The sequence below is a fragment of the Monodelphis domestica genome, chromosome 4 (assembly GCF_027887165.1).
Source record: "Monodelphis domestica isolate mMonDom1 chromosome 4, mMonDom1.pri, whole genome shotgun sequence".
Lineage (NCBI taxonomy): Eukaryota > Metazoa > Chordata > Mammalia > Didelphimorphia > Didelphidae > Monodelphis > Monodelphis domestica.
In genome coordinates this window covers 256,198,860-256,219,726 of record NC_077230.1, presented here as the reverse complement: position 1 = coordinate 256,219,726, position 20,867 = coordinate 256,198,860, and the positions used below count along the sequence as shown (strand labels likewise).

General features: G+C 33.9%; 1 protein-coding gene across 1 annotated transcript in view; it reads left to right on the top strand.

Annotated features, from left to right (window-relative positions):
- Positions 1 to 20,867, top strand: part of ARHGAP42 (Rho GTPase activating protein 42) — a 400,535-nt gene that overhangs the window by 201,285 nt on the left and 178,383 nt on the right. Inside the window, exon 4 of the mRNA XM_001365340.5 lies at positions 20,298 to 20,369. Coding sequence (XP_001365377.2) covers positions 20,298 to 20,369 — 72 coding nt within the window. The remainder of the gene's footprint in view (positions 1 to 20,297; positions 20,370 to 20,867) is intronic.

The following is a 20,867-nucleotide window of genomic DNA, read 5'->3' as shown; positions in this document are numbered from 1 at the left end:
GTTTTAATCACTCTGTTGTGGTTTTATTTTCTATGACACTGTCTCAGTATCCTTGCTCATTATTTATTCCAAGAAATTACTCTCTTTCTTCCCATTCCATTCCTCTTATAACCTCTGGACTGTCCTTGCCTATCCAACCAGTTACTGTAGGGATGTTTGTAGGAATAGTATTTGTATGAGCTTTTGGTGCTAGTTTCCTTAAGTAGATCTGTGTTTCAATTATGATGTTTCCTGTGTTTATGGAGCAGTCTGTGTTAAGATAGCACATAGTGTAAACATCTCAAATAAGTACTTTTTAAAAAATATAATAAGTTCATTTATGAAGGGGTCAGTGCCCAAGTCACTAGTGTATATTATTTTCTCTCTATTTTTTTAACGTATTTTGTTTTCCAAACTTCAATTACGTAGAATTTTGTAGGGAGGAGGAGGGAAGAGAGGGTTGGAATCAGAAATTAGAGCTGTTCCAAAAGGAAACTGATAGCTTTCTCTATAACTTCACTCCTTCTAACAATATTAGTGATTACCTCAGCACTGTTGCAGTCAAACTTATTCATGAACCACAAGGTTTTCCCCAAACTTGCTGACTGTTCTGATGATAAAAGGCATGACCAAAATATAAGAAAATCATGTTTTACAAGGCCTAAAGTAGTGGTTTTTTTTTGCTGTAGTATATTTATCCTGCAATGAATTCACAAATAAATAGAATCTCTCTCTCTCTCTCTCTCTCTCTCTCTCTCTCTCTCTCTCTCTCTCTCTCTCTCTCTCTCTCTCTCTCTCTGTCTCTCTGTCTCTGTGTCTCTCTCTCTCTCTGTCTCTCTCTCTGTCTCTCTGTCTCTCTCTGTGTCTCTGTGTCTCTCTGTGTCTCTGTCTCTGTCTCTCTGTCTCTCTCTCTCTCTCTCTCTCTCTCTCTCTCTCTCTCTCTCTCTCTCTCTCTCTCTCTCTCATTTTTTCCTGCTTCATTCCTTGGATGGGCTTTCTCTAATTTTCCAATTTCCTTATTTGTCAGCTGAAATATCACCAATCCTTCTGTCAACCTAATTGTTCAAGGTAAGGACTAGGGAGGAAATGAGTATCATACTGGCATCATGGTTGGGATAAATAGGGATATAACTAAATAAGACTTGACATCACGAGAGTCAGGAACAAGGAGGCATGGCCTCCTTACCAGGAATCCTGGCCTCTTCAATCAGAGGCCTTTGAACTCATATTAGTATTTTATAATTTTCATTTTACATGCCAGTGGCCTATATTATAGAGTTATTTGCTTAGTGGGAAGTCGGAAGTCATGGGATCTCTTTCTGCCTCTTAATTGAGTCTCCCTTTATTCATTAAGGATTCCTCTAGTCTTCTTAATTTTACTCTTTTTAAATTCATTCAGTATTTCTCAACAATGTTACTCAATTTAGCTCTTATTATCCTATTCTATGCTATTATACTATTATTCACAAATTGTTTCTTGTTTTCCTGGCATTTCTTCTTTCATTTTATTCATGTAAATCTTTCTATACTTCTTTTTATTTATCATATTTGTACTTAAGTCCTAGTAAATTGTCTTCTGATTTTTTTTTAAATTTAATTTTCCTTGAGTCTCTTCTTCCACCAATCCAACCCCCCACTCCCCCCGTTCTTAAATAAGTTATTTTGATGGAATAATTCCATGGTCTTAGATTCAATTTTTTTAATGCTTTTTCTATATCATATGAAATGGATACAATATTTTTGTAAATTCAACCAACAATCATTGAAAGTACTGGAGGATACAGGGATGCATAATCTATAGTTCATTCTCTAAGCTCTAGATCTGAGAATCTCAAGAGCAGAGTCAAGTACAAATATAATTAAACTACTACATTTTTTTAAATTAGGAAAAATAATAAGAGATGAAGTGATTTGAGTCTCATTTAGTTCTAGGATTGATTCACCAAAAACAAATGAGAGCCTATTTAGATGAACACGAGTATGGGACACCTCAGTCTACAACAAAAAATTTTAACTTAGGGGTGTAGGCACTTGTCTTAAAATATTTTTATAATAATATTTTAGCATAAATTATTTCATTTAACAATTTTTGGATTTAATTTCTGAGAAGGGACACACAGACTTCATCAGACTTTCAAAGGTTAGGATGGAAATGAGGGGAAGTGTATGGGATACAAAAGAAAGTTTAAAACCGTATAGTCTAAAATGACATTTTTTTAAAACAGGCAAACAAAAAATGCATATATTTCCATTTCCATTTATCTAGTTCAAGGACTTGTTACGGCTCCATGAGACCCTTCCAATAAACTCATAACAGGCTTTTAGATTTGTACTCTCCATTCTGCTTACTGTCTATATCTTTTACTATTTATTGTTTGTATTATACTGTAATTATTATATAGGCCTATCTTATCTCCCTAGTTTATATATATATGTTCATATATATATTTCTTAAAATAAATATATGAATGGGTAGGAAAAAATTCTTTGAAAAAGTTAGACAGGCAGAAATTGAAAGAGAAGATTCTTAGAGCTGCCTTGAAGATCAAGTGAAGTAAGAAAGTTAGTCTTCAGCTGGGAGGGCCAAAAAATTCATTGCTTGGGCTTTTTCTCTACTTCTTTGGGAAAGAACACTTTGGTTACTCCTTCCCCCTTAACCCCTCAACCAGAAAAGAAAAATTCCAGCATCAGCTAGCAGTTACTGACTGACTTGTAATGAAGGACTGAATAAGGTTTGTAAATCTCTGCCCTTACATTGTCATTTAGTTTTCCATAGAGACTCCTTTGGCTATTCTATTTATTATTCTTTTTGGGGCTCTGGTATACCACTGAAATGAGACTAGTGTACTAGAGATGGGAATTGGTGAGATATAATTGGTGAGATCAAAGGATGTCACATCAGGAAGTAGTTGAATGAAAGAAGCTGAATTTTGAGCCCGCCTTTCTTCTTCCTGCTCTTCCTTCATGAAGAAACCTAATGGAGGTTTTCTTCACAGGTGATAAGCCAAATTCCCCTCTCTAATAACAAAATCTTTCAGACTAACTTCTTTAGTTAAATGATCTTTTATTCGATTGTGGGAGAAGGAAGTAAGGATGAGGCTGGGAAAAAGGAAAAAGGGTCTTCCTATTTCTAAATAGGGTGAAGGCTTTGAAATAAGTTTCTTCTAAAGGACAAAGGAAGGGAAGATGGCAGTAACCCTGCCAGAGTATTTTCTGGGCAAGACTGTCTTCTTCAGCTCCAATTAGAGGTACAAAAAGGTAATGACCAGAGAGAACATGAAACAATGTCTTCAGATCACTCTCCACAGAAGAAGGCAAAGAAGTCAATCCAGGATAGCTGAGGTCTAACTGACAACTTCTTTTTCAAGCTTCCATGGAACTTTCACCTTCTCCTCTCTCTCCTCTCCTGATGATCTGTTCCATATGATTTTTTTCTCTTTGCTTTGCAGGTCATTTTTTCTTTCGGTGCCCAAATTTCTTCAATCACAATAGCTTGAGGAAGTAAATTTGAAATGGTTTAAGATCTAAAAACTTGACAGAGTGGATCATAAAATGAATTAATCAATCTCAAATTATCAAGTGTAGGTTTCCCCTCTGGCTTATATTGAAAGTTGCACAAAACAAAATGGAATTTTATGAATTTTTTTTTAATCACTACTGGGGAAAAAAGCATGATATGTATAGTAGTCAAATGATTCTGAAAAATCTAGGAAATGTAGCAGGTTTTTTTAAAAAAAAAATCATAAGCGTGACCATATGGATACCATTTCATTTTCATTTCAATACACCATTCTGTTTTCACTTGAGGCATCCTAGGCTTGAGTGAGACTTTTAAATACTTAATACACAGTAATGATTACCCCCAGGGACAAGGCAGGAATCAACCTCTGAGACCATTAGAGAATCAAATGCATTCCCAAATTTTCCCTTCTTGACTCTACATACAAATAGTTCATACTTTTAAGTAAGTGGACTTTTCAGCAGACCTCTAAATAAAGTTTAAAGTAGTGTTAATAAAAGTGGGGCAAAGGCTTCTTCTCTGGAGGTCTTAAACCAAGCTCTCATCTGGCTTAGAGTGGCAACTTCTCACCCATTTTTTCTTCTATTTTGACTTGGAGAAATTTAAAAAAAAATTAACTTTTTTTTTGTTGGGCAGCGGCAGGGTGAGAGGCTGTCAAGCACCTTTCTAAGAGGCAGGAGGGAAGGGAGAAAGCATGGTATTGTACAGTATACTTAACACAGGTGTCTTTTTTCCCAGAATACTAGTTTCTTTCAGAATTCTCTACACAAAGTCAAGTTTGCATAATGCTTATTTACATAAAACAAGAATTGTCTGTAGTCCAATAAGTTATTCAAGAAGCCAGGCTTAATCTGTTCTGCTGGCTCTGCCCAACTTTCTTGAGGAATCACTAGAAATAAATACTTCTCTTTATGTGCCCATTTTAATCAGTTTCTGTTGTCTAAGAATCCTTGGCACAGTACAAGTCAATACAAGTGGTACATGGGTTAGAAAAAAGGAATGCTTCATAATAGCTGGCACATAATAGGTTCTTAATAAATGTTGGTTAACTTGATTTGAAAGCACTTAGAGTAATTTAAGACCTTTCATTGTTAATATGATTTCTTTCATTCCAGGCTCTCCTATCTTCCCCTCTACTTGAAATCTGCTTCCCTTCCTTATTATATGAAACTCTGGTTTTGATTTTTTATGTTTTAATGATAATAAATTTTATAGTTAGCTATAATACTATAATATGCATACAAACACATTGGACCTCCTTAAACTGATAATCATTATGATATAAACTCAACATTATTTTATTAAGGTTATTTATATATGTATTGTAGTATGTGTATATATGTGTTGTAGTAAGTCCTAGACTTAACAACCCTTTTAAAAATGATGATATTAATACTTATAGTATTTACACTTTACTCATTATCACCAAGTTGCCTTCAGGACCAAATGAGGTAATGGGAACTAGAGCTTGGTAAATCTCAAAATGTTCTATAAATGTCATTGTTTTTAGGTAGATAGAAAGGAGCGATCAATTTTACAACTGAATTCAGCTCTCAGAGAAACTTTGAAATTGAAATTTTTTACAAACATCTTTTCCCCAGAACTCAATAAATATGATATGATTGTGATTTTTTTCTCATCAAATCTCAAACCAACATTTTGGTTAAAAAATGCTTTCACTTTAAAGTATCCTCATCCTTACCAAAGCATACATAGATTATTTCTATTCAAACTAGACCATTTGTTATTTTGAATTTCCTATTCCATTTCCGGCATTTGAATAATGTTGTCCTTATCTTCATCTTTTGGAATCAGTGGCTTCTATCAAGACTCATATGTTTCTTCTCTTTCAAAGTCTTTCTTGTTCGTCCTAGTTATTGGTCATTTCTATCTTCTCAAAATATAATGTATATACTAACTTAAGTTATACCTACCCAGTTGAATGTAATTTTTGTGATAGCATACTTTTTTTGTTTCATTTTGTTTTGGATTTATAGCACATTTTACAGTCCTATGCATATTTTAAGTACTTAATGAAGTTTGCTGAATTTACTGTATAGGCGACATGCCCCAATAGGGCATCAGGATAGCAGTTTTCACATATTTAAAAATATGTCATGTGGAACAGTTCTAAGACTTGCTTTACTTGACTCTAGAGGGCAGAAATAGGAGCAAAGAGTTGAAGTTGCAAAGAATGAAATTTTGGGATCTATTTCCCCACAATTAATGTTATCAAGATCTGAATGAATTGCTTTAGGAGGAAGGTAGTTTCTTTTCTCATTTGATGTCATTAAGCTTTGTTGAATTTCTGCTTCTTAGTCATATTACACATATTATATCTACGTATTTTATACAAGTTATCATAATAGCCTCTGAAGCCTTCAACTCTATATTCTATGATTTTGTCATATTGAATGGATTGCTGGTTAACCCAACTATAGATTCTTAGTAGAATACCCTAGGGAGCTGGTAATAATCCTATGGTATTTAGCATTTTTATTAATGACTCATTAGGTGGAGTTAACTGGCATGTTTATCATATTTATAGAGGAAAAGCTAATATGCTGGGTGAAAGAATGCTAATATATAAAAGATCTCAACAAGGTAGAATGGTTGACAAAATCACATAAGATTAAATATGGATACATTTAAAATCTTATACTTGAGTTCAATAACTGAATCGCATGAGCCTAAGGTTGGGAAGTATGGTGAAGTGGGCTATTAAAATAATTTGCATGGGAAAATACTGGTGGGGAGAATATTAGTAGTGTCAAATGGCAGTCAAAATTATTAATTCACTCTTAGGTTGCATCAGTGCAGGCATAATGTTTATAGAAAATAAAAAGGGAGATGGTAGTTTTGCCTTGGTCAGAACACATCTAGAATTTCATGTTCAGTCTGGACACCACAGTTTAGGAAGGATATTAACAACCAGTTATATCCAGAGAAGGGAGAAAAGTGAAAATTGTATCATTATTGTTCAGAAAACCTGAGTTTTGGTCCCTGTTCTATTTTATATTTTCTATTTGATTTGGGCCATTTTAAACTCTTCAAACATGTTTCCTATCTGTAAAATCAGAACAAAATAATTATACCTCTTAAGGCTATCATGAAGTAAAGTGTTTTTTTTTTTTTAAAGTATACATAGGATCCACTCATGTTCATCTGGGAACCAACTCACCTCATATGATGATTCTATGGGAACATGGATTTAATGTCAAATGGGCAAATATACTTTGGGGGAAAAAAGACAGTTTCAAGTTGGGAGTACACATTCATTTGACATAAATAAGAAGTCATTGATGTGATAGGATGGAAATCAATCTTAGTAACTATTTTGTGTCTAAATTGTGCAGTGTAAATGTGATTTTATAGTCATATTAAATATACTCTGAAGATACGTTAAAAATAACAATGAATTAGTTATGTATTTTTATATTTACATATACTTTTATAATTCCTTTAATATTTGTGGGAAAAATGAACGTTTGACCTCTTCATGATCAAAAGGGTTTAGAGTCATTGCTTCCTTTTCAACTTTTAGAAACTATTCTAAGATTTATTTTTTAAACCATATACTTTGCAATTGCTACAGAAAATGATTCATGACTTTTTACATGTTTTTCTAGATTTTTTTGTAATCTTGTTTATCATTTCTTATGGCATGATATTATTCATTATAAGCAGGTAGCACAATTTGTTCAGCCATTTTCCAATTGATAGACAATCCTTTTTTTCAGTTCTTTCCCACTACAAAAGAGCTGCTATAAACATTTTAGAACATGTAGTTTCTTTTCCTTCTTCCTTGATTGCCTTAGGAAATAAATTAATAGTATTGTTCAGTCAATGAACATGCACCATTTTAGGACCCTTTGGGTACTGTTCCATATTGTTCTCCACAATTATTGTATCAGTTCACAACTCTACCAACAGTGATATCATTATTTTTCTACATCATCTCCAACATTTATTGGTCATGTTAGCCAGTCTGATGGGTATGAAGAGATACATCAGAGTTGTTTTCTATTTGCATTTTTCTAATTAATGGTGACTTAGGGCATTTTTCCAGATGAGTAAAGATAATTTTAATTTCTTCATCTAAGAATAGTCTGTTCATATTCTTTGACCATTTCTCAATTGCAAAATGCTTTCCATTCTTGAAGATTTGATCTAGTTCTCTATATATTTGAAAACTTGAAGCCTTTGTTAGTGATTGCTATAAAAGATCTTTCCCCTCAGTTTGTTGTTTGCCTTTTCATCTTGGCTGCATTGTTTTTGTTTCTGCAAAAACTTTAAATTTAATTTTTAAAAGTTATTTTATCTCTAATAATGTTTATTCTGTTTTGTTTTGACTTAAGTTCTTCCCTTATGCATAAACTTTTTTGTGATCCCTTAATTTGTTTATGTTGTCCCCCTTTATTTTTAAATCATTGCTATATGACATGAAGTGTTGCCTAATTTCTACTATAGTTTAACAGTGTTCCCAGCAGGTTTTGTCAAATAGGGAATTCTCCCAAAAGCTTAGATCATTGCATTCAGATTTTTTTTTTTGCCTTTTATGTTACAATCAAAACTGTGTATTAGTTCTCAGACAGAAGAGCTACTGATAAGGTCATGGAAATAATGATTAAATGACTTGTCTAGGGTCACACAGTGAAGGAAATGCCTGAGGTCAGATTAGAACCCAGGAATCAGTTTCATTTTTAAATGTGAGTTATCAAAACAGATATAGCAGTTTTATATGACTTTCTCAATGCTCTTGTTTAAGATAACTATTCAAAATCATAACTGTAAATTTAAAAAATTAAAGAATTGAGTAGGTATGCAGTGGTTATAATTTTCTTTAAATTCTAGCAATTTGCTTTTACCTAATTATTGAAAAGTTTATGGTCAAACTCTATGTTGACATACAAATGTTAAACTAGAATTACATTAACATAACTGTAACTGGGTATATAGACATAATAAATTTTCTTTTCATTGATAAGCCAAGAAAGACTTATACTTTTGTAAGTTCATAAGTGTAGAATTAAAACAGATGGAGGAATTATTTAAATTGTTATAGAGAAATACTGTTATAAATAGAACAAATTATGAGAAAGAAATACTTGTTAAAAATAACCAAGCTGATATGATCAGGAAGCTAAATATTTTTTTGTATGCTTGTTATTGTATATGTATCACTGCTTAGTCCATGTTTTTTTTAGAATTAGGTTTAAAAAAGCAAAATAATCTTGGGACACAGGACTATCTACAGCAGAAACAATCAGTTCAATCATTCTTTTCCATGTCTTTCCCTTGAGACTAAGTCACTGTGAATTCATTTTTCCAAATCTAAAATGCCCTTCACTAAACTGTTGTACTTGTAGCCTAAAGTCTAGATTTAAATTGTGACTCTGATGCTTAGTAACTGGCCTAGTCAAACCTCCCTTCCCCTCAGTTTCCTTTTCTCTAAAATGCTGGAATTAGAACAGATAGCTTTTGAGGTTCCTTATACTTCTATAACACTAAATCTATAAATTAAAAAAAAATCTTTCCAAATTTCTTACAAACAACTTACATGAATGAAGTTGACATATAATTGGCAATAACATAAAGACAACTTTTAAAAACTGGTATGTTTTTATGTGCAAGATATTAAGTATATTTAAATGAGGGAGATAAATAAAATTACTTTTTAAGTTGTTAGAATCATCTTTACTATTTATGTATCTCATCCTTTGTAATTAAAATATTTTTTCCTTAATTTTTCCTCTGAGAATTTTTTATCCTTTCACTTCAATTAGTTTTAGTTTATACTCTATGGGATGAAAATGCAATAATAATAATAATGAGTAAGTAAAAGTTATTGAGAGACAAAGTGTCACAATTACATCTTGTGCTTAAGAGACTGAAGGTACTCTATGATGATTAGTAGTCTTTTAAAAATATTGTCCTCAGGTTAATGTCTCATCAGACCTTTTTTGGGAAAAATGAACCAAGAAAGTAGAGGATCAGAAAATTTCGAACATAAAGACATAATTAATCTATTTCAAATAACAAGGTACATGGGAATGATTTCATGTCACACATTGAAGTTGGATCTCAGTTAGTTATTGATATGATTTGTGTTGTTTCATCTTCATTTGTTTGTTTTTAAAAGAAACGTCACCAACATATCTACCAGCATTCTTCCCCCTCCCGGAATGCCATCCCATATAGTAAATTGTATTCTTTAAAAAAAAGATTGGCGAAACTGATCAGCACATCCAAAGAGTGTAGTGGACTAGATCATTTTCTCTTCCTTTCTTTGGAATTATGCTTGTTCTTTGTATTTTTGTAGTAGTCACTTTTTAAAAAAATCCTTAGCTTCTACCTTAGAATCGGTTTCTGTTTTATGGCAAAAGAATGGTAAAGGCTAAGTAATTGGAGTTAAGTGACTCAGAATTTGTGTCCAGGAACACACAGCTAGGAAGTGTTTAGATTTGAACCAATGACCAGGCTTTGCTCTATCCACTGAGCCTTATAGCTGTCTTGCAGCCATCACTTTTGATTATTTGTGATTGTTCATTTCATTAAAATTATTGTAGTCCTTATGCATATTATTTTCTTGACTATGCTTATACCATTTTCCTAATAAGTCCTCTCTGTTCATCTCTGCTTCATTATAGCCCCTATCTTCTTTCAAAGTTCAGGTCAAGGTTCTCCTGAAGTATACCATTCATAAGACCCCTCTCCTCAACTGTTTGTGATCCCTTAACATTACTTTGTATACATGTCAGATTAACATTTGATAGAATATAAATTAGTTGAAGGCATCTTTTCAAGCATAGCACTTAACTGTCCAGTACTGTTTTGGTGAACCTATGGCACATGCTGCATAGGGGGCTGCCCCTCCCCCTCAGAACACCCACCTCAGGATATTTCTCATGTCATCCACCCCTCTGTCCAGCAGCTGAGGTAAAGGGGTGTCACACATGATGCAGCATGAGGGTTGCAGTTTGGATACTGGATTGTTCAGGTTTGCCCTTGGTCGACTATATAATTTGTACTCAATGCATCCTGATTAATTGCTTCACTTATTTACATTTTATATATGTGTATATTTACATGTATTCATATATGAGTGAGAGAGATATCACAGAGTGCCAGGCTGTAAGTCAGGTTGTCTTATTTTCCTGAGTTCAAATCTGCCCTCAGACACTCTGTGTGTGACCATGGGGATCTCACTTATCCCTCTTTGCTTCAGTTCCTTAATCTGTAAACTGAGAGAAAGAAAAGGTAAACTACTCCAGGCTCTTGAAATTCTGAATAACATCACAGAGTTGAACACAACTGAAAAATGACCGAACAACAAAAACTAAAATCTGTGTAAAAAGGGAGAATAAAGTTAAGTATTAATGTCTTAACCTTATGGAGTCTCTTCAAAGAGTTTTATTGTATTTTTTTTAAGAATTAATTTTATCAAAGACATCAAATTCAGTGAAACGACTAAAACATTAGATGACCAAATTGGAATCGAAAATAAATTTACAAAATAGAAGTTTGCTGAATAGGGGGTGGCTGGGTTGCTCAGTGGATTGAGAGCCAGGCCTAGAGATGGGAGGTCCTAGGTTCAAATTTGGCCTCAGACACTTCCCACCTGTGTGACCCTGGGCAAGTCACTTAACCCTCATTGCCTAGCTCTTACCACTCTTCTGCTTTGGAAATGATACTCGATTTTGATTTTAGATAGAAAGTAAGAGTTAAAAAATGAAGAGGAAAAGAACAATCAATAAACATTATTTTCCCCAGTGAGCTACTGATGCTATTTTATAATACATTTAAAATTTAGACTGCATTTTCCCATAAAAATAATATCATTACATGATATCTAGGTTTATTTAAAGTGACAACCTTACATAGACTTTTGTCTGTCTTTCAAAAGTCATATCGATTTTTAATGCCTTTTATTAGACTTTTGCTGAACTGAAGTATGTATGATTTGTGCATTAGTTAGTGTTGACTGTCTCTGGCCCTGGAGGATTTCCATGGGTTGTGGATATGCTGCTTTGACTTCCTCTCCTGGAAGGTGTTTTGCCAGAAGCTGCACTCACCCATGTTTCCTAATTGTGAGCATCTGTCATGGCTTTCTATTTGTCATATGATGTTTCTTCAGATTGTCCTTCACTGTATCATTGAATCACTTCCTTTACCCAAACTATGTCTTCCTGTTCTCCTTTACTTTGAGACACAGCAATTGTTTTCCTGTCCTGATGCTATATTAGTTGTGTTACCTGATAATGAGACCCATCATTCACTGTTTAGGGTAGTGGAGTTCACTGTGTTAAGCAGCAACATTTCTAATCTCCAACAAGAAATAGTCTCTGGATAGTCTGGGTTAGTGTTTGATAGTGCCTGGAGAATCTTTTATTCAGTATTTCTATAATTTGTCTGTTTCAATCATGCATTGTGGCAAAATTTTTTATGCAGACAAAAATAGGCCTTATAAATTCTTGTAGGATAGCCTTTATAAATGCCATGATAATCCATGTATACTCAAGGAAAAAACAAATATACTGGAAAAAATTATACTTCACATAAAAATATTTCTAGCCATGATTTATGAGTGATTTATGGGCTCTCCCTTGTGGCAATTTATTACAACCACTTGGAATAGCAAAAAGAATAGTGACAAGAAACTCAATAGTGTATTTGGCTTAATGTGGTGTAATAAGGTGTCTTGCCTAGTCTAATGCTGGAGTAGTCCACAGTTTCTCATCTGTTAAATGAAGTATAATGAGCATAATGCAATATCACCTATTTTTCTTTTACTTCAAGCTGCAATTATTAGTAAAGATTTTTTTATATTATACATATGGCCATATTCTATGTCCTTTACCCTGACATTGTGCCGATGCCTTGTCAAGTCTTCCTAAGTAACACAAGCTTCAAGCACTGATTTGGCATTTAATTTCATAATGTGTCTGTGTCCTGAGGACCACCCTCAATTTGGAAAAGTAGAGAGGCTTAGCCTGAACAGGATGATTATCAGGACATAAGAAGTGTATTTGGGAGAAAAGAAGGAAGAGGGGAGTAGTATAACTCCCAAAGGAGAGGCAGTAGACTAAAAGACAAAAGAGCTAGGCTAAAAGTCAGGAAGACTTGGGTTCAGCCAGTCCATAAATGTTCTGAAACACCTTCTCAATGCCAGGCATTAGGGGAAGTGCTGGGAATACAAAACAAAACAACCTCTTCAAGGAGCTTAAAGTCTTTGGAGAAGACACAAAAGTAGATAAAATGTGGCGGGTTATTTGGAAGTGGGCAAGAAAGTAACTGATGTGGGCTTATGAATTGTTGTTATTCAGTTATTTTAGTCATATCTGACTCTTTATGATACCATTTGGGTTTTTCTGGGAAGACATATTAGAATGGTTTGCTATTTCTTTCTCCAGCTCATTTTGGATGATGAATAAACTGAGGCAAACAAGGTTATGTTGCCTGTCCAAAGTCACACCACTAGTGCCTGAGGCCATTTTTGAACTCCTGGTGCTCTATACACTATGCCAACTAGTTTCTGGGTTTATGATAGAGAAATACAAAGAAGTCTTAAAGCAGAGTAACTAGTAGGAAATGTGGCTCTGGGTTTCTGAGCAAGAGTTACAGAGTAGTCTCCAGTCATCTGCAATCTCTGTAGGAACTCTTTTTCATTAGCTTCCTGTACAAATCAGTCATGATCTCCAATCAAGAAAGAAACTAAATCAATTCCCCCAGAATGATGACTATTAAGATTGCAGGGTTTGCAATCTGCATCAGTGGAGGTAGTAACTAGACCAATGAAATCACTGACACTTTTGGAAGACTAAAAGACAATAAATGTGAGAACATATGTTTATACCTGAATAATTGATTCAATGAGTATTTATTAGTTTGTACTTGAGCAAACAAAGTCAAACCCCCTGCCTTCAAGAACCTAATGATCTGCTGTGGGAATAATAGTAATAATAATAATAATAATATCTAGCAATTATTTATGGCTTACATTCCAAGCACTTAACAATTATTATCTCATGTGGTTTTCAGTCCCCTTATGAAATGGGTGCCATTTTTATTCCCATTCTACAGAAGAGGAAACTGAGGCAAACAGGTGAAGTGATTTGCCCATTTGAACAGTTAGTAAGAATCATAGATTATATTTGAATTCATATCTTCCTGACACTTGCTCTAGTGTTCTCTCTGTTGTGTCACTTATCAGTGACTTATCAAGCCAAGGATAAAGTGTTCTAAGAAGTTTTGAGCAAGGAAAATCAATCTAGGAGATTTATTTTACTTTTTAACACTCTTACCTTTCATCTTGTAATCAATACTGTGTATTGGTTCCAAGGCAGAAGACTGGTAAGGGCTAGGCAATGGGGGTTAAGTGACTTGCCCCCCAGGGTCACACAGCTGGGAAGTATCTGAGGCCAGATTTGAACCCAAGACCTCCCATCTCTAGGCCTGGTTCTCAATCCACTGAGCTACCCAGCTGCCCCAAGTCTAAGAGATTTATTGAGAGTTTGCAAGTTAAAAATTTAGCCATAATTGAGAGTGGGCACTTAAAAGTATTTATTCTACCTTCAAGTAGGAAAGTAATATTAATCAAAATTATCTTTTAATTTCCTGAAGAATCATAGCTTTAGATCATGGGAAATAATACATTCCAAAAATGAAATGAGACCTTTCCAAGTCTCTTGGACTTCATGACATGGTACTTTCTGTAAGTGGTAAATTTTGAAGAAGAGGAATGAAAATTAAAATGTTTCTAAATGTGTTTAGAAAGACACATACATACACATGCACATATATGCACACCCACACAGTCACAACTAAATTCTTTTAGTATGCTTTTTTGCATTTTCTATGTGATGTACCAGACAATGTTAAATTAATATTCATGTTTCATATAAGTAGTTTCTTTTATTGTGTCTCACTTCCTCTTATTTGTAACTGTGGTAATTATTCTAAACCAGTTGACATTTGTACAACTTCTCTCCCCTTGGATTACTTCAAAATGGAAAATTTTAATTCATATGAATTGACCCTATATTTAATGAAAGTAATGTCTTTATTATGCAATATAAATGTCTTTATTATATAATATAATGAACAAAAAGCCCCAATTTAGACCATAAATCCAATATCTCAAGACTGCTGGCATTTTCGTTTGGATCTCTTCATTTAAATTCAGAGAATGAAAACAGCCACCAATTGTCAGTACACAATTGCTGTTAGGTTTCACATACAAAGTTATATGTTTTTTTTAACATTTTTTTATTGGTATATTTCTTATAAAGTTTTTCTCTCTCCTTCCCTCCCCTCCCTGCACTAGAGAATGTGTCAGAATATGTTATAAAGGTTCAGTAAGAATATTTCTTGTACTACTTGTCAGAAATCAAACATCATCAGATGAGTTAACTACTTGTTAATTGGAGAATTTGTTATATAGTGCATCTCCTTCCTTTTTTCTTCTATTTTCTTCTATTGTCTCTTGCACAACTCTTACTTAGTATAGCTTTAAGAATTCAGTAGGTATGTAGGTATGGCTCTTCTTGATTGATTCTGATTTTAATTTATTGGCTATATGTAAGTCATCTAGACAAAGGCAAAATTTTTATTTCCAATACCTTTGCCTTCTTTTAAAATATTCTTGCATTTTTGTCTTTTTCTGATTTTTCTCCTATTGCCTTCTACTTTTTTTCTCTCTAATTGTTTTCTCTACATTTCCTCCACCAGTGATGCATGTCTACTTTCATCACACCTTGATTCATTTAAGTACAATAGAAAGAGGAAAATAAAAACCAAAACTTGAAAGTAAAAAAAAAAATCACCAAAAAGAAAGAAAAAAGTGGGCTCAAATGAAATAGGACTCTGTATAGGTAGCTTGACCTGTCCATCAAACATTCCTGACATAATACCATTGCACTAGGTTTGTGTCTGTGTACATGCTGTACAGCAATAAAAGTCAAAGTTTTGGGCTTCTTGGGAGAAGGGAACAGAGAAGAGACATGGAAACAGAGCAGGAGGTTAAGGGGGAAGGAGGAATAGACTTGCAGGCTAGGGACCACATGGCCAGGTTACTTATCGGAATGATGAGATTTAAACTGATTGTCTACCCTTTCTAATAAACTTCATAAAATATATATCTGAGTAGAAATATTGTTTCAATTCTTACATAAGTTAATTATATAGAATTTTGGTCCATATGGTTGCATGACTGCCCAGTTCCCATATGCCATCCCTGGCAAAACTCCAACATTCATACTAGACTAAATAGTAATCTAAAAATCCAGTGAGACCAGTATGATGAACAATATAACCAGTAGACATCTTAAACTTGATATGTCAAAAAACGAAGTCATTATCTTTCCCCTAAATTCCCCTCTATTCCTACTTTCCCGTTTAGTGTAGAGTGAATTTAGCACCATCTTCCCAGTCACTCACAAGCTAGGAGTCCTCCTTGTCTCTTAACTATTTCTCACCTCACCCTGCATCCCCCCAACTCCCACCCTGCATCCCCCCAACTTCAGTCTCTTACCAAGGCTTGTCAATTTCACTGGTGCAATATCTTTTAAGTACTCCCCTTCTCCTCTGATACTGCCCCCACTCTAGACCAGGCCTTTATTCCCTCACAATTTGATTACTGCAATAATATCAGTCCCCATTCCAATCTATTCTCCATTAAGTTACTAAAATGAATTTCCCAAAGCACAGGTCTTATTGTGTTGTTTTCTTGCTGTATGAACTCCCTTGGCTTCTTCCTGCCCTTCGAGAAAGTTACAAAACATTCTATTTGGCATTCAAAGCCTTTCATAACTTAGTCCCCTCCTATCTTTTCTGTCTTCTTACACTTTACTCCCCAGTCTGTAATCTTTGATTCAGTAATACTGGCCTCCTGGCTGTTACACAAACAAGACTCCATCTTTTGGTGCTGGTCATTTCCTCTGGCTTTTCTCCCAATTCCAAGAATGTTGTCCTTCTTTTGTTCCAACCTCTGATCTAATTAGCTTCATTTAAATCCCAACTAAAATCCCACCTTTCCTTAACTCTACTTAATTCCAGTGCTTTCCCTCTTTAATTATTTCATATTTACCTTTATATAGCTTGCTTTATTAGATATGTTTGTATGTTATCTCTTCCATTATACCATAGTTTCCTTGAGGGCAGGGACTGCTTTATACCCTCCTCACCTCCCCTTTTTTTTTGTACCTCTAGTAATTAGCATGCTGTTTTTTTCTTTAAAAACAGAATTTGATTTCTTTTTTTTTTTAGTTTGTAGGCTTTTTCCTTAGATAATATTTATTTTAGCAGAGATTTAAGGCATAAATATGGATGTGGGATGTTGTTTTACTATATATATCACTTCTTCCTGATGAAGATATTTCATTTGTAGTAGCCTATTATTCTGTGTTGAGGAGAAAAGACCTTTACAAAAAACTTCTTTCCTTTGGCCTACTATCACCTCTTACCCAATATGTCACACTCAGCACATCACTTTATCTATCTCTTCCATATTTCTTTACCCAATGACCCTGTTTCCATTAGTGATGCCAATACTTCTTCCATTTTTTCCTGGTTGCAGTGATCTTTGATTCTTTAATTCCCTATATCCAATCTGTCACAAAATGCTCTCATTTCTTTGTAAATTATCTCTGGTTCTCTCCTTTTTAATTATTTTCATTGCTGCTGTGTGGCATGGCCTTTAGAGTATTAAAAAAAAAAAGAAAACCTTCCAATTTACCTCCCTCCCTCTATTTTTCTGCTGTATATTTCATCTTATATATCACTGTCATTCTTCCTTAAATACAACTTCTAGCATGTTTAGCCTCTGTTAACGACCTCATCAACCTCATGTGGATTTTAGGATCTTCCATAATCGCTATTCACTCTAGTTTTTTAATCTCATTTTCCCAACACATACTCTTTATTACAGTTAAGGTAGTTTATTTACTCATTCCCATGTAGATTATACTTAGTCCTGCTTTTCTTACATCAACACATTACATATCTCTGTTCCCCATAAATTTTCCCTCTCTTCTTCCCCTTTTCTAAACTTTTAATATAATTCCATGCATAAATATGGAATTGTCTAGACACTATAATAATGGCAATAAAGCACTATAACCAAATTCCACTGTGATGTTACTCTAAAATTAAAATGACATAGTATTTTTTCTCCAGTCTATCTTTGAAGAATTCTTTCCTCAACCAACACAACAATAAATAAATAAAAATGAAGCCTGATATTTATATTGTATTTTTAGGTTTTCTAGGGTGCATTATGCAGTATACACTGCCACTGGAGTGCTGGACTTGAAGAGTTCTGATACTTTAAATACATTTGTAAAACACTTCATCTAATATTATTTTCTTTATGGATTAAGGAAATATGTATATAACTTTATTATTACATTAACTCTTAATTTTCCACAACTATTTTATGTATAATTCATTTTATATCCTTATCCTGAAATAGATTTTAAGCCCCTTTAGGGAAGGCAGTGTGCCTTGTATTTCACCTATATTCTCCTACCCCATTACTGGACTTGTAGTAGCCTGAGTCTGTAGCCCTTCTAGTAAGTAGGGACTTGATGGCAATTCAAAGCTTAACCACCCAGGAATACATGGAGATACAATTCAATGCAATGGATAAAGTATTAAATGAAAAGCAAAAGGAAGTAGAGTGTAGTTATTGGAGGATATGAAAAATGAGGATGGATAATGCAATCCAGGAATTATGATGTGATTTATAGTTGTATATTTGGAAATTATAGTATAATAGTATAGTATAGTATAGTATAGTATAGTATAGTATAGTATAGTATAGTATAGTATAGTATAGTATAGTGTAGTGTAGTGTAGTGTAGTGTAGTATAGTGTAGTATAGTGTAGTGTAGTGTAGTATAATATAGAATTTATGTCTTGTTACCTCACTCTATTATCATCATGTTTCTAATTAGTATTAATATATTAAATATATTAAGAACTCCCTTCTGAATTACAGGTATTCTGAATGAGGTGAATATGGTGAAAACATCTGTGGTATCACCTTTTATCAGGGTATAATGCTTTAGATGTTGAGTTTATTTTGTTACATAGAATCCAGACAATGAATATTTGAGACAGTTGAGTGAGTAAAAGAGACCAATTTACGAAGTAAAAACTAAGAGTGAAATATTTTATTTTGATCTCCATCCATCCTTTTTTTTTTCCCAAAAATCCTTTTATTTCCAGTAAAGTGTATTGGTTCCAAGGCAGTAAGGTGGTAAGGGCTGGACAATAGGGGTTAGGTTAAGTGAGTTGCCCACTAGAAAACTAGGAAGTAAAAGGTAAGATTTTAACCCAGGACCACCTTGCTCTCATCCCACTGAACCACTGAATTGCCCCCTCCCACTCATCCTTCTTAAATAAGATGTTTGAATCAAAAATAAGCAGCCCTATTGATATGTATGGATAACCAATGTTCAATACCATATTGTACCATTCATTCCTTAAGACACTTAAATTATTCCACAGGGTAGTTTTGGAGGGAGAAAAATCTCTCTCTCTCTCTCTCTCTCTCTCTCTCTCTCTCTCTCTCTCTCTCTCTCTCTCTCTCTCTCTCTCTCTCTCTGTGTGTGTGTGTGTGTGTGTGTGTCTCTGTCTCTCTCTCTCTTTCTCTCTGTGTGTGTGTCTCTGTCTCTCTCTCTCTCTCTCATATTTATATTCACCCTGTCCTTTTATCAGTTCAGATCAACAGACAATGAGGAGTCTAATTGAAAAGAGTGTGGGCATGAGATGGATTATTAGTTGTTTGGGAGTTTTTCTAGTCTAAATACTTCTACTAACTAGCTTCATGACTTAGGGCAAGTTTTTTAATATCTGAGTGCCTCATTTTTTCCTATCTTTATTATAAGTAGCTTGAACCAGATGAATTCTTAGATCCTTTCTAGCTTCTTGTTTCTTCTAAAGCTACTTTGAATTTTAGTCATTTTAAAATTAATTTCTTTACTACGTTATCCTCTCAGCTTATCTTCCCAAGAAATTTTTGTTTATTTTTGTTGTTTCACACTAACTATCTTATTAAATCATTTGTTTTTTCAAATTCAAAAGAATTTTGTGTTTTGAAACTTGTCCAAACTGCTTACATTTGGATTTGGAAGTTGGAAGAATAGTATTGATAGAATCAATCCATTCAGTTAAGCAAGAAGTAGATGGGAATATTCAGAAAAATATACATGAATAAAGGTGACTATAATTGTAAAATAGTACTGCAGCTATGATCAGTGGGCAGCTAGGGAGCAAAGTGGATAGAGCATTTTGCCCAGACTCAGGAAGACCCGAGTTCAAATCCAACTTCAGATACTAACTAGCTTTTTGACACATCACATAACCCTGTTTTCCTTGATTTCCTCATCTGTAAAATGAGCTAACAAAGGAAATGACAAACCATTCTAGACCCCAAATAGGGTCATAAGTTGTGGGATACCACTGAAACCACTGAACAACAACATGATCTATTAATTCTAAATAATCAGCATTTTGTATCTGAACAAGGGTTGTTTGTATTCAGTTTAGGACTGAATAAGTTTGAATTTACTTCTGTTCTTAAGCCAAATAGTAATGGAAATTACCCAGGAATTAATACTCATCTGTCTCTGTTTTCATTTCTAGACTAAGAGGTTGAAGCTTCCAAAAAGAATCCCCAAAGAGTCACTTTAAAATTGTTTATTAAATAAATTATAAACACATTGAAACCTAAATATGCTTGATAGTTTAGGTTCATGAATTTTTTTTTTTAACATTTCTGCGTTTTGTATTTCAGATTCAAAATGCTAATGATGTGTTAATAGCCCCATTGGAGAAGTTTCGGAAAGAACAGATTGGTGCAGCAAAAGTAAGTACTGTTTCTCTTTGTTAGTCTCTGATTCTCTGGTTCTATTCTTCTTCAGCTATCTTGTCTTACTTAAAAGATGACCCAATGCCAGATGTTATGTTTCTGAGAGTAGAATGGCTACTTTAGCTATTTTGAACATTATTTTATTTTCTTGGGAAATGGATTATGTTGCAAAGACAGGTGCTCTCATTTAAAAAAATATTCTTACCAAGTGTAGAAAATAATTTTTTTTTCCTTTTTGCAAGGAATTCACTCTTTTCGAAGAAGCAAAATGATGAGGTGTCTTAGGCCCAAAAAGATAAATTTTAGGGAAATTAGGCCTAGACATGTTAAAAATAGGACAGTAGTCTCAAGTGAGTAACATAAACCAATTTGTAAAAAGTAATCTACAAATGCTAAGCCACTATACTTATTAGCTTAGCCTCTGCATTGCCATTTTATTTTCTTTTTACTAATGGAAGTCCTTTTCCATTGGCAGATATCCTTAAACTCTCTAAT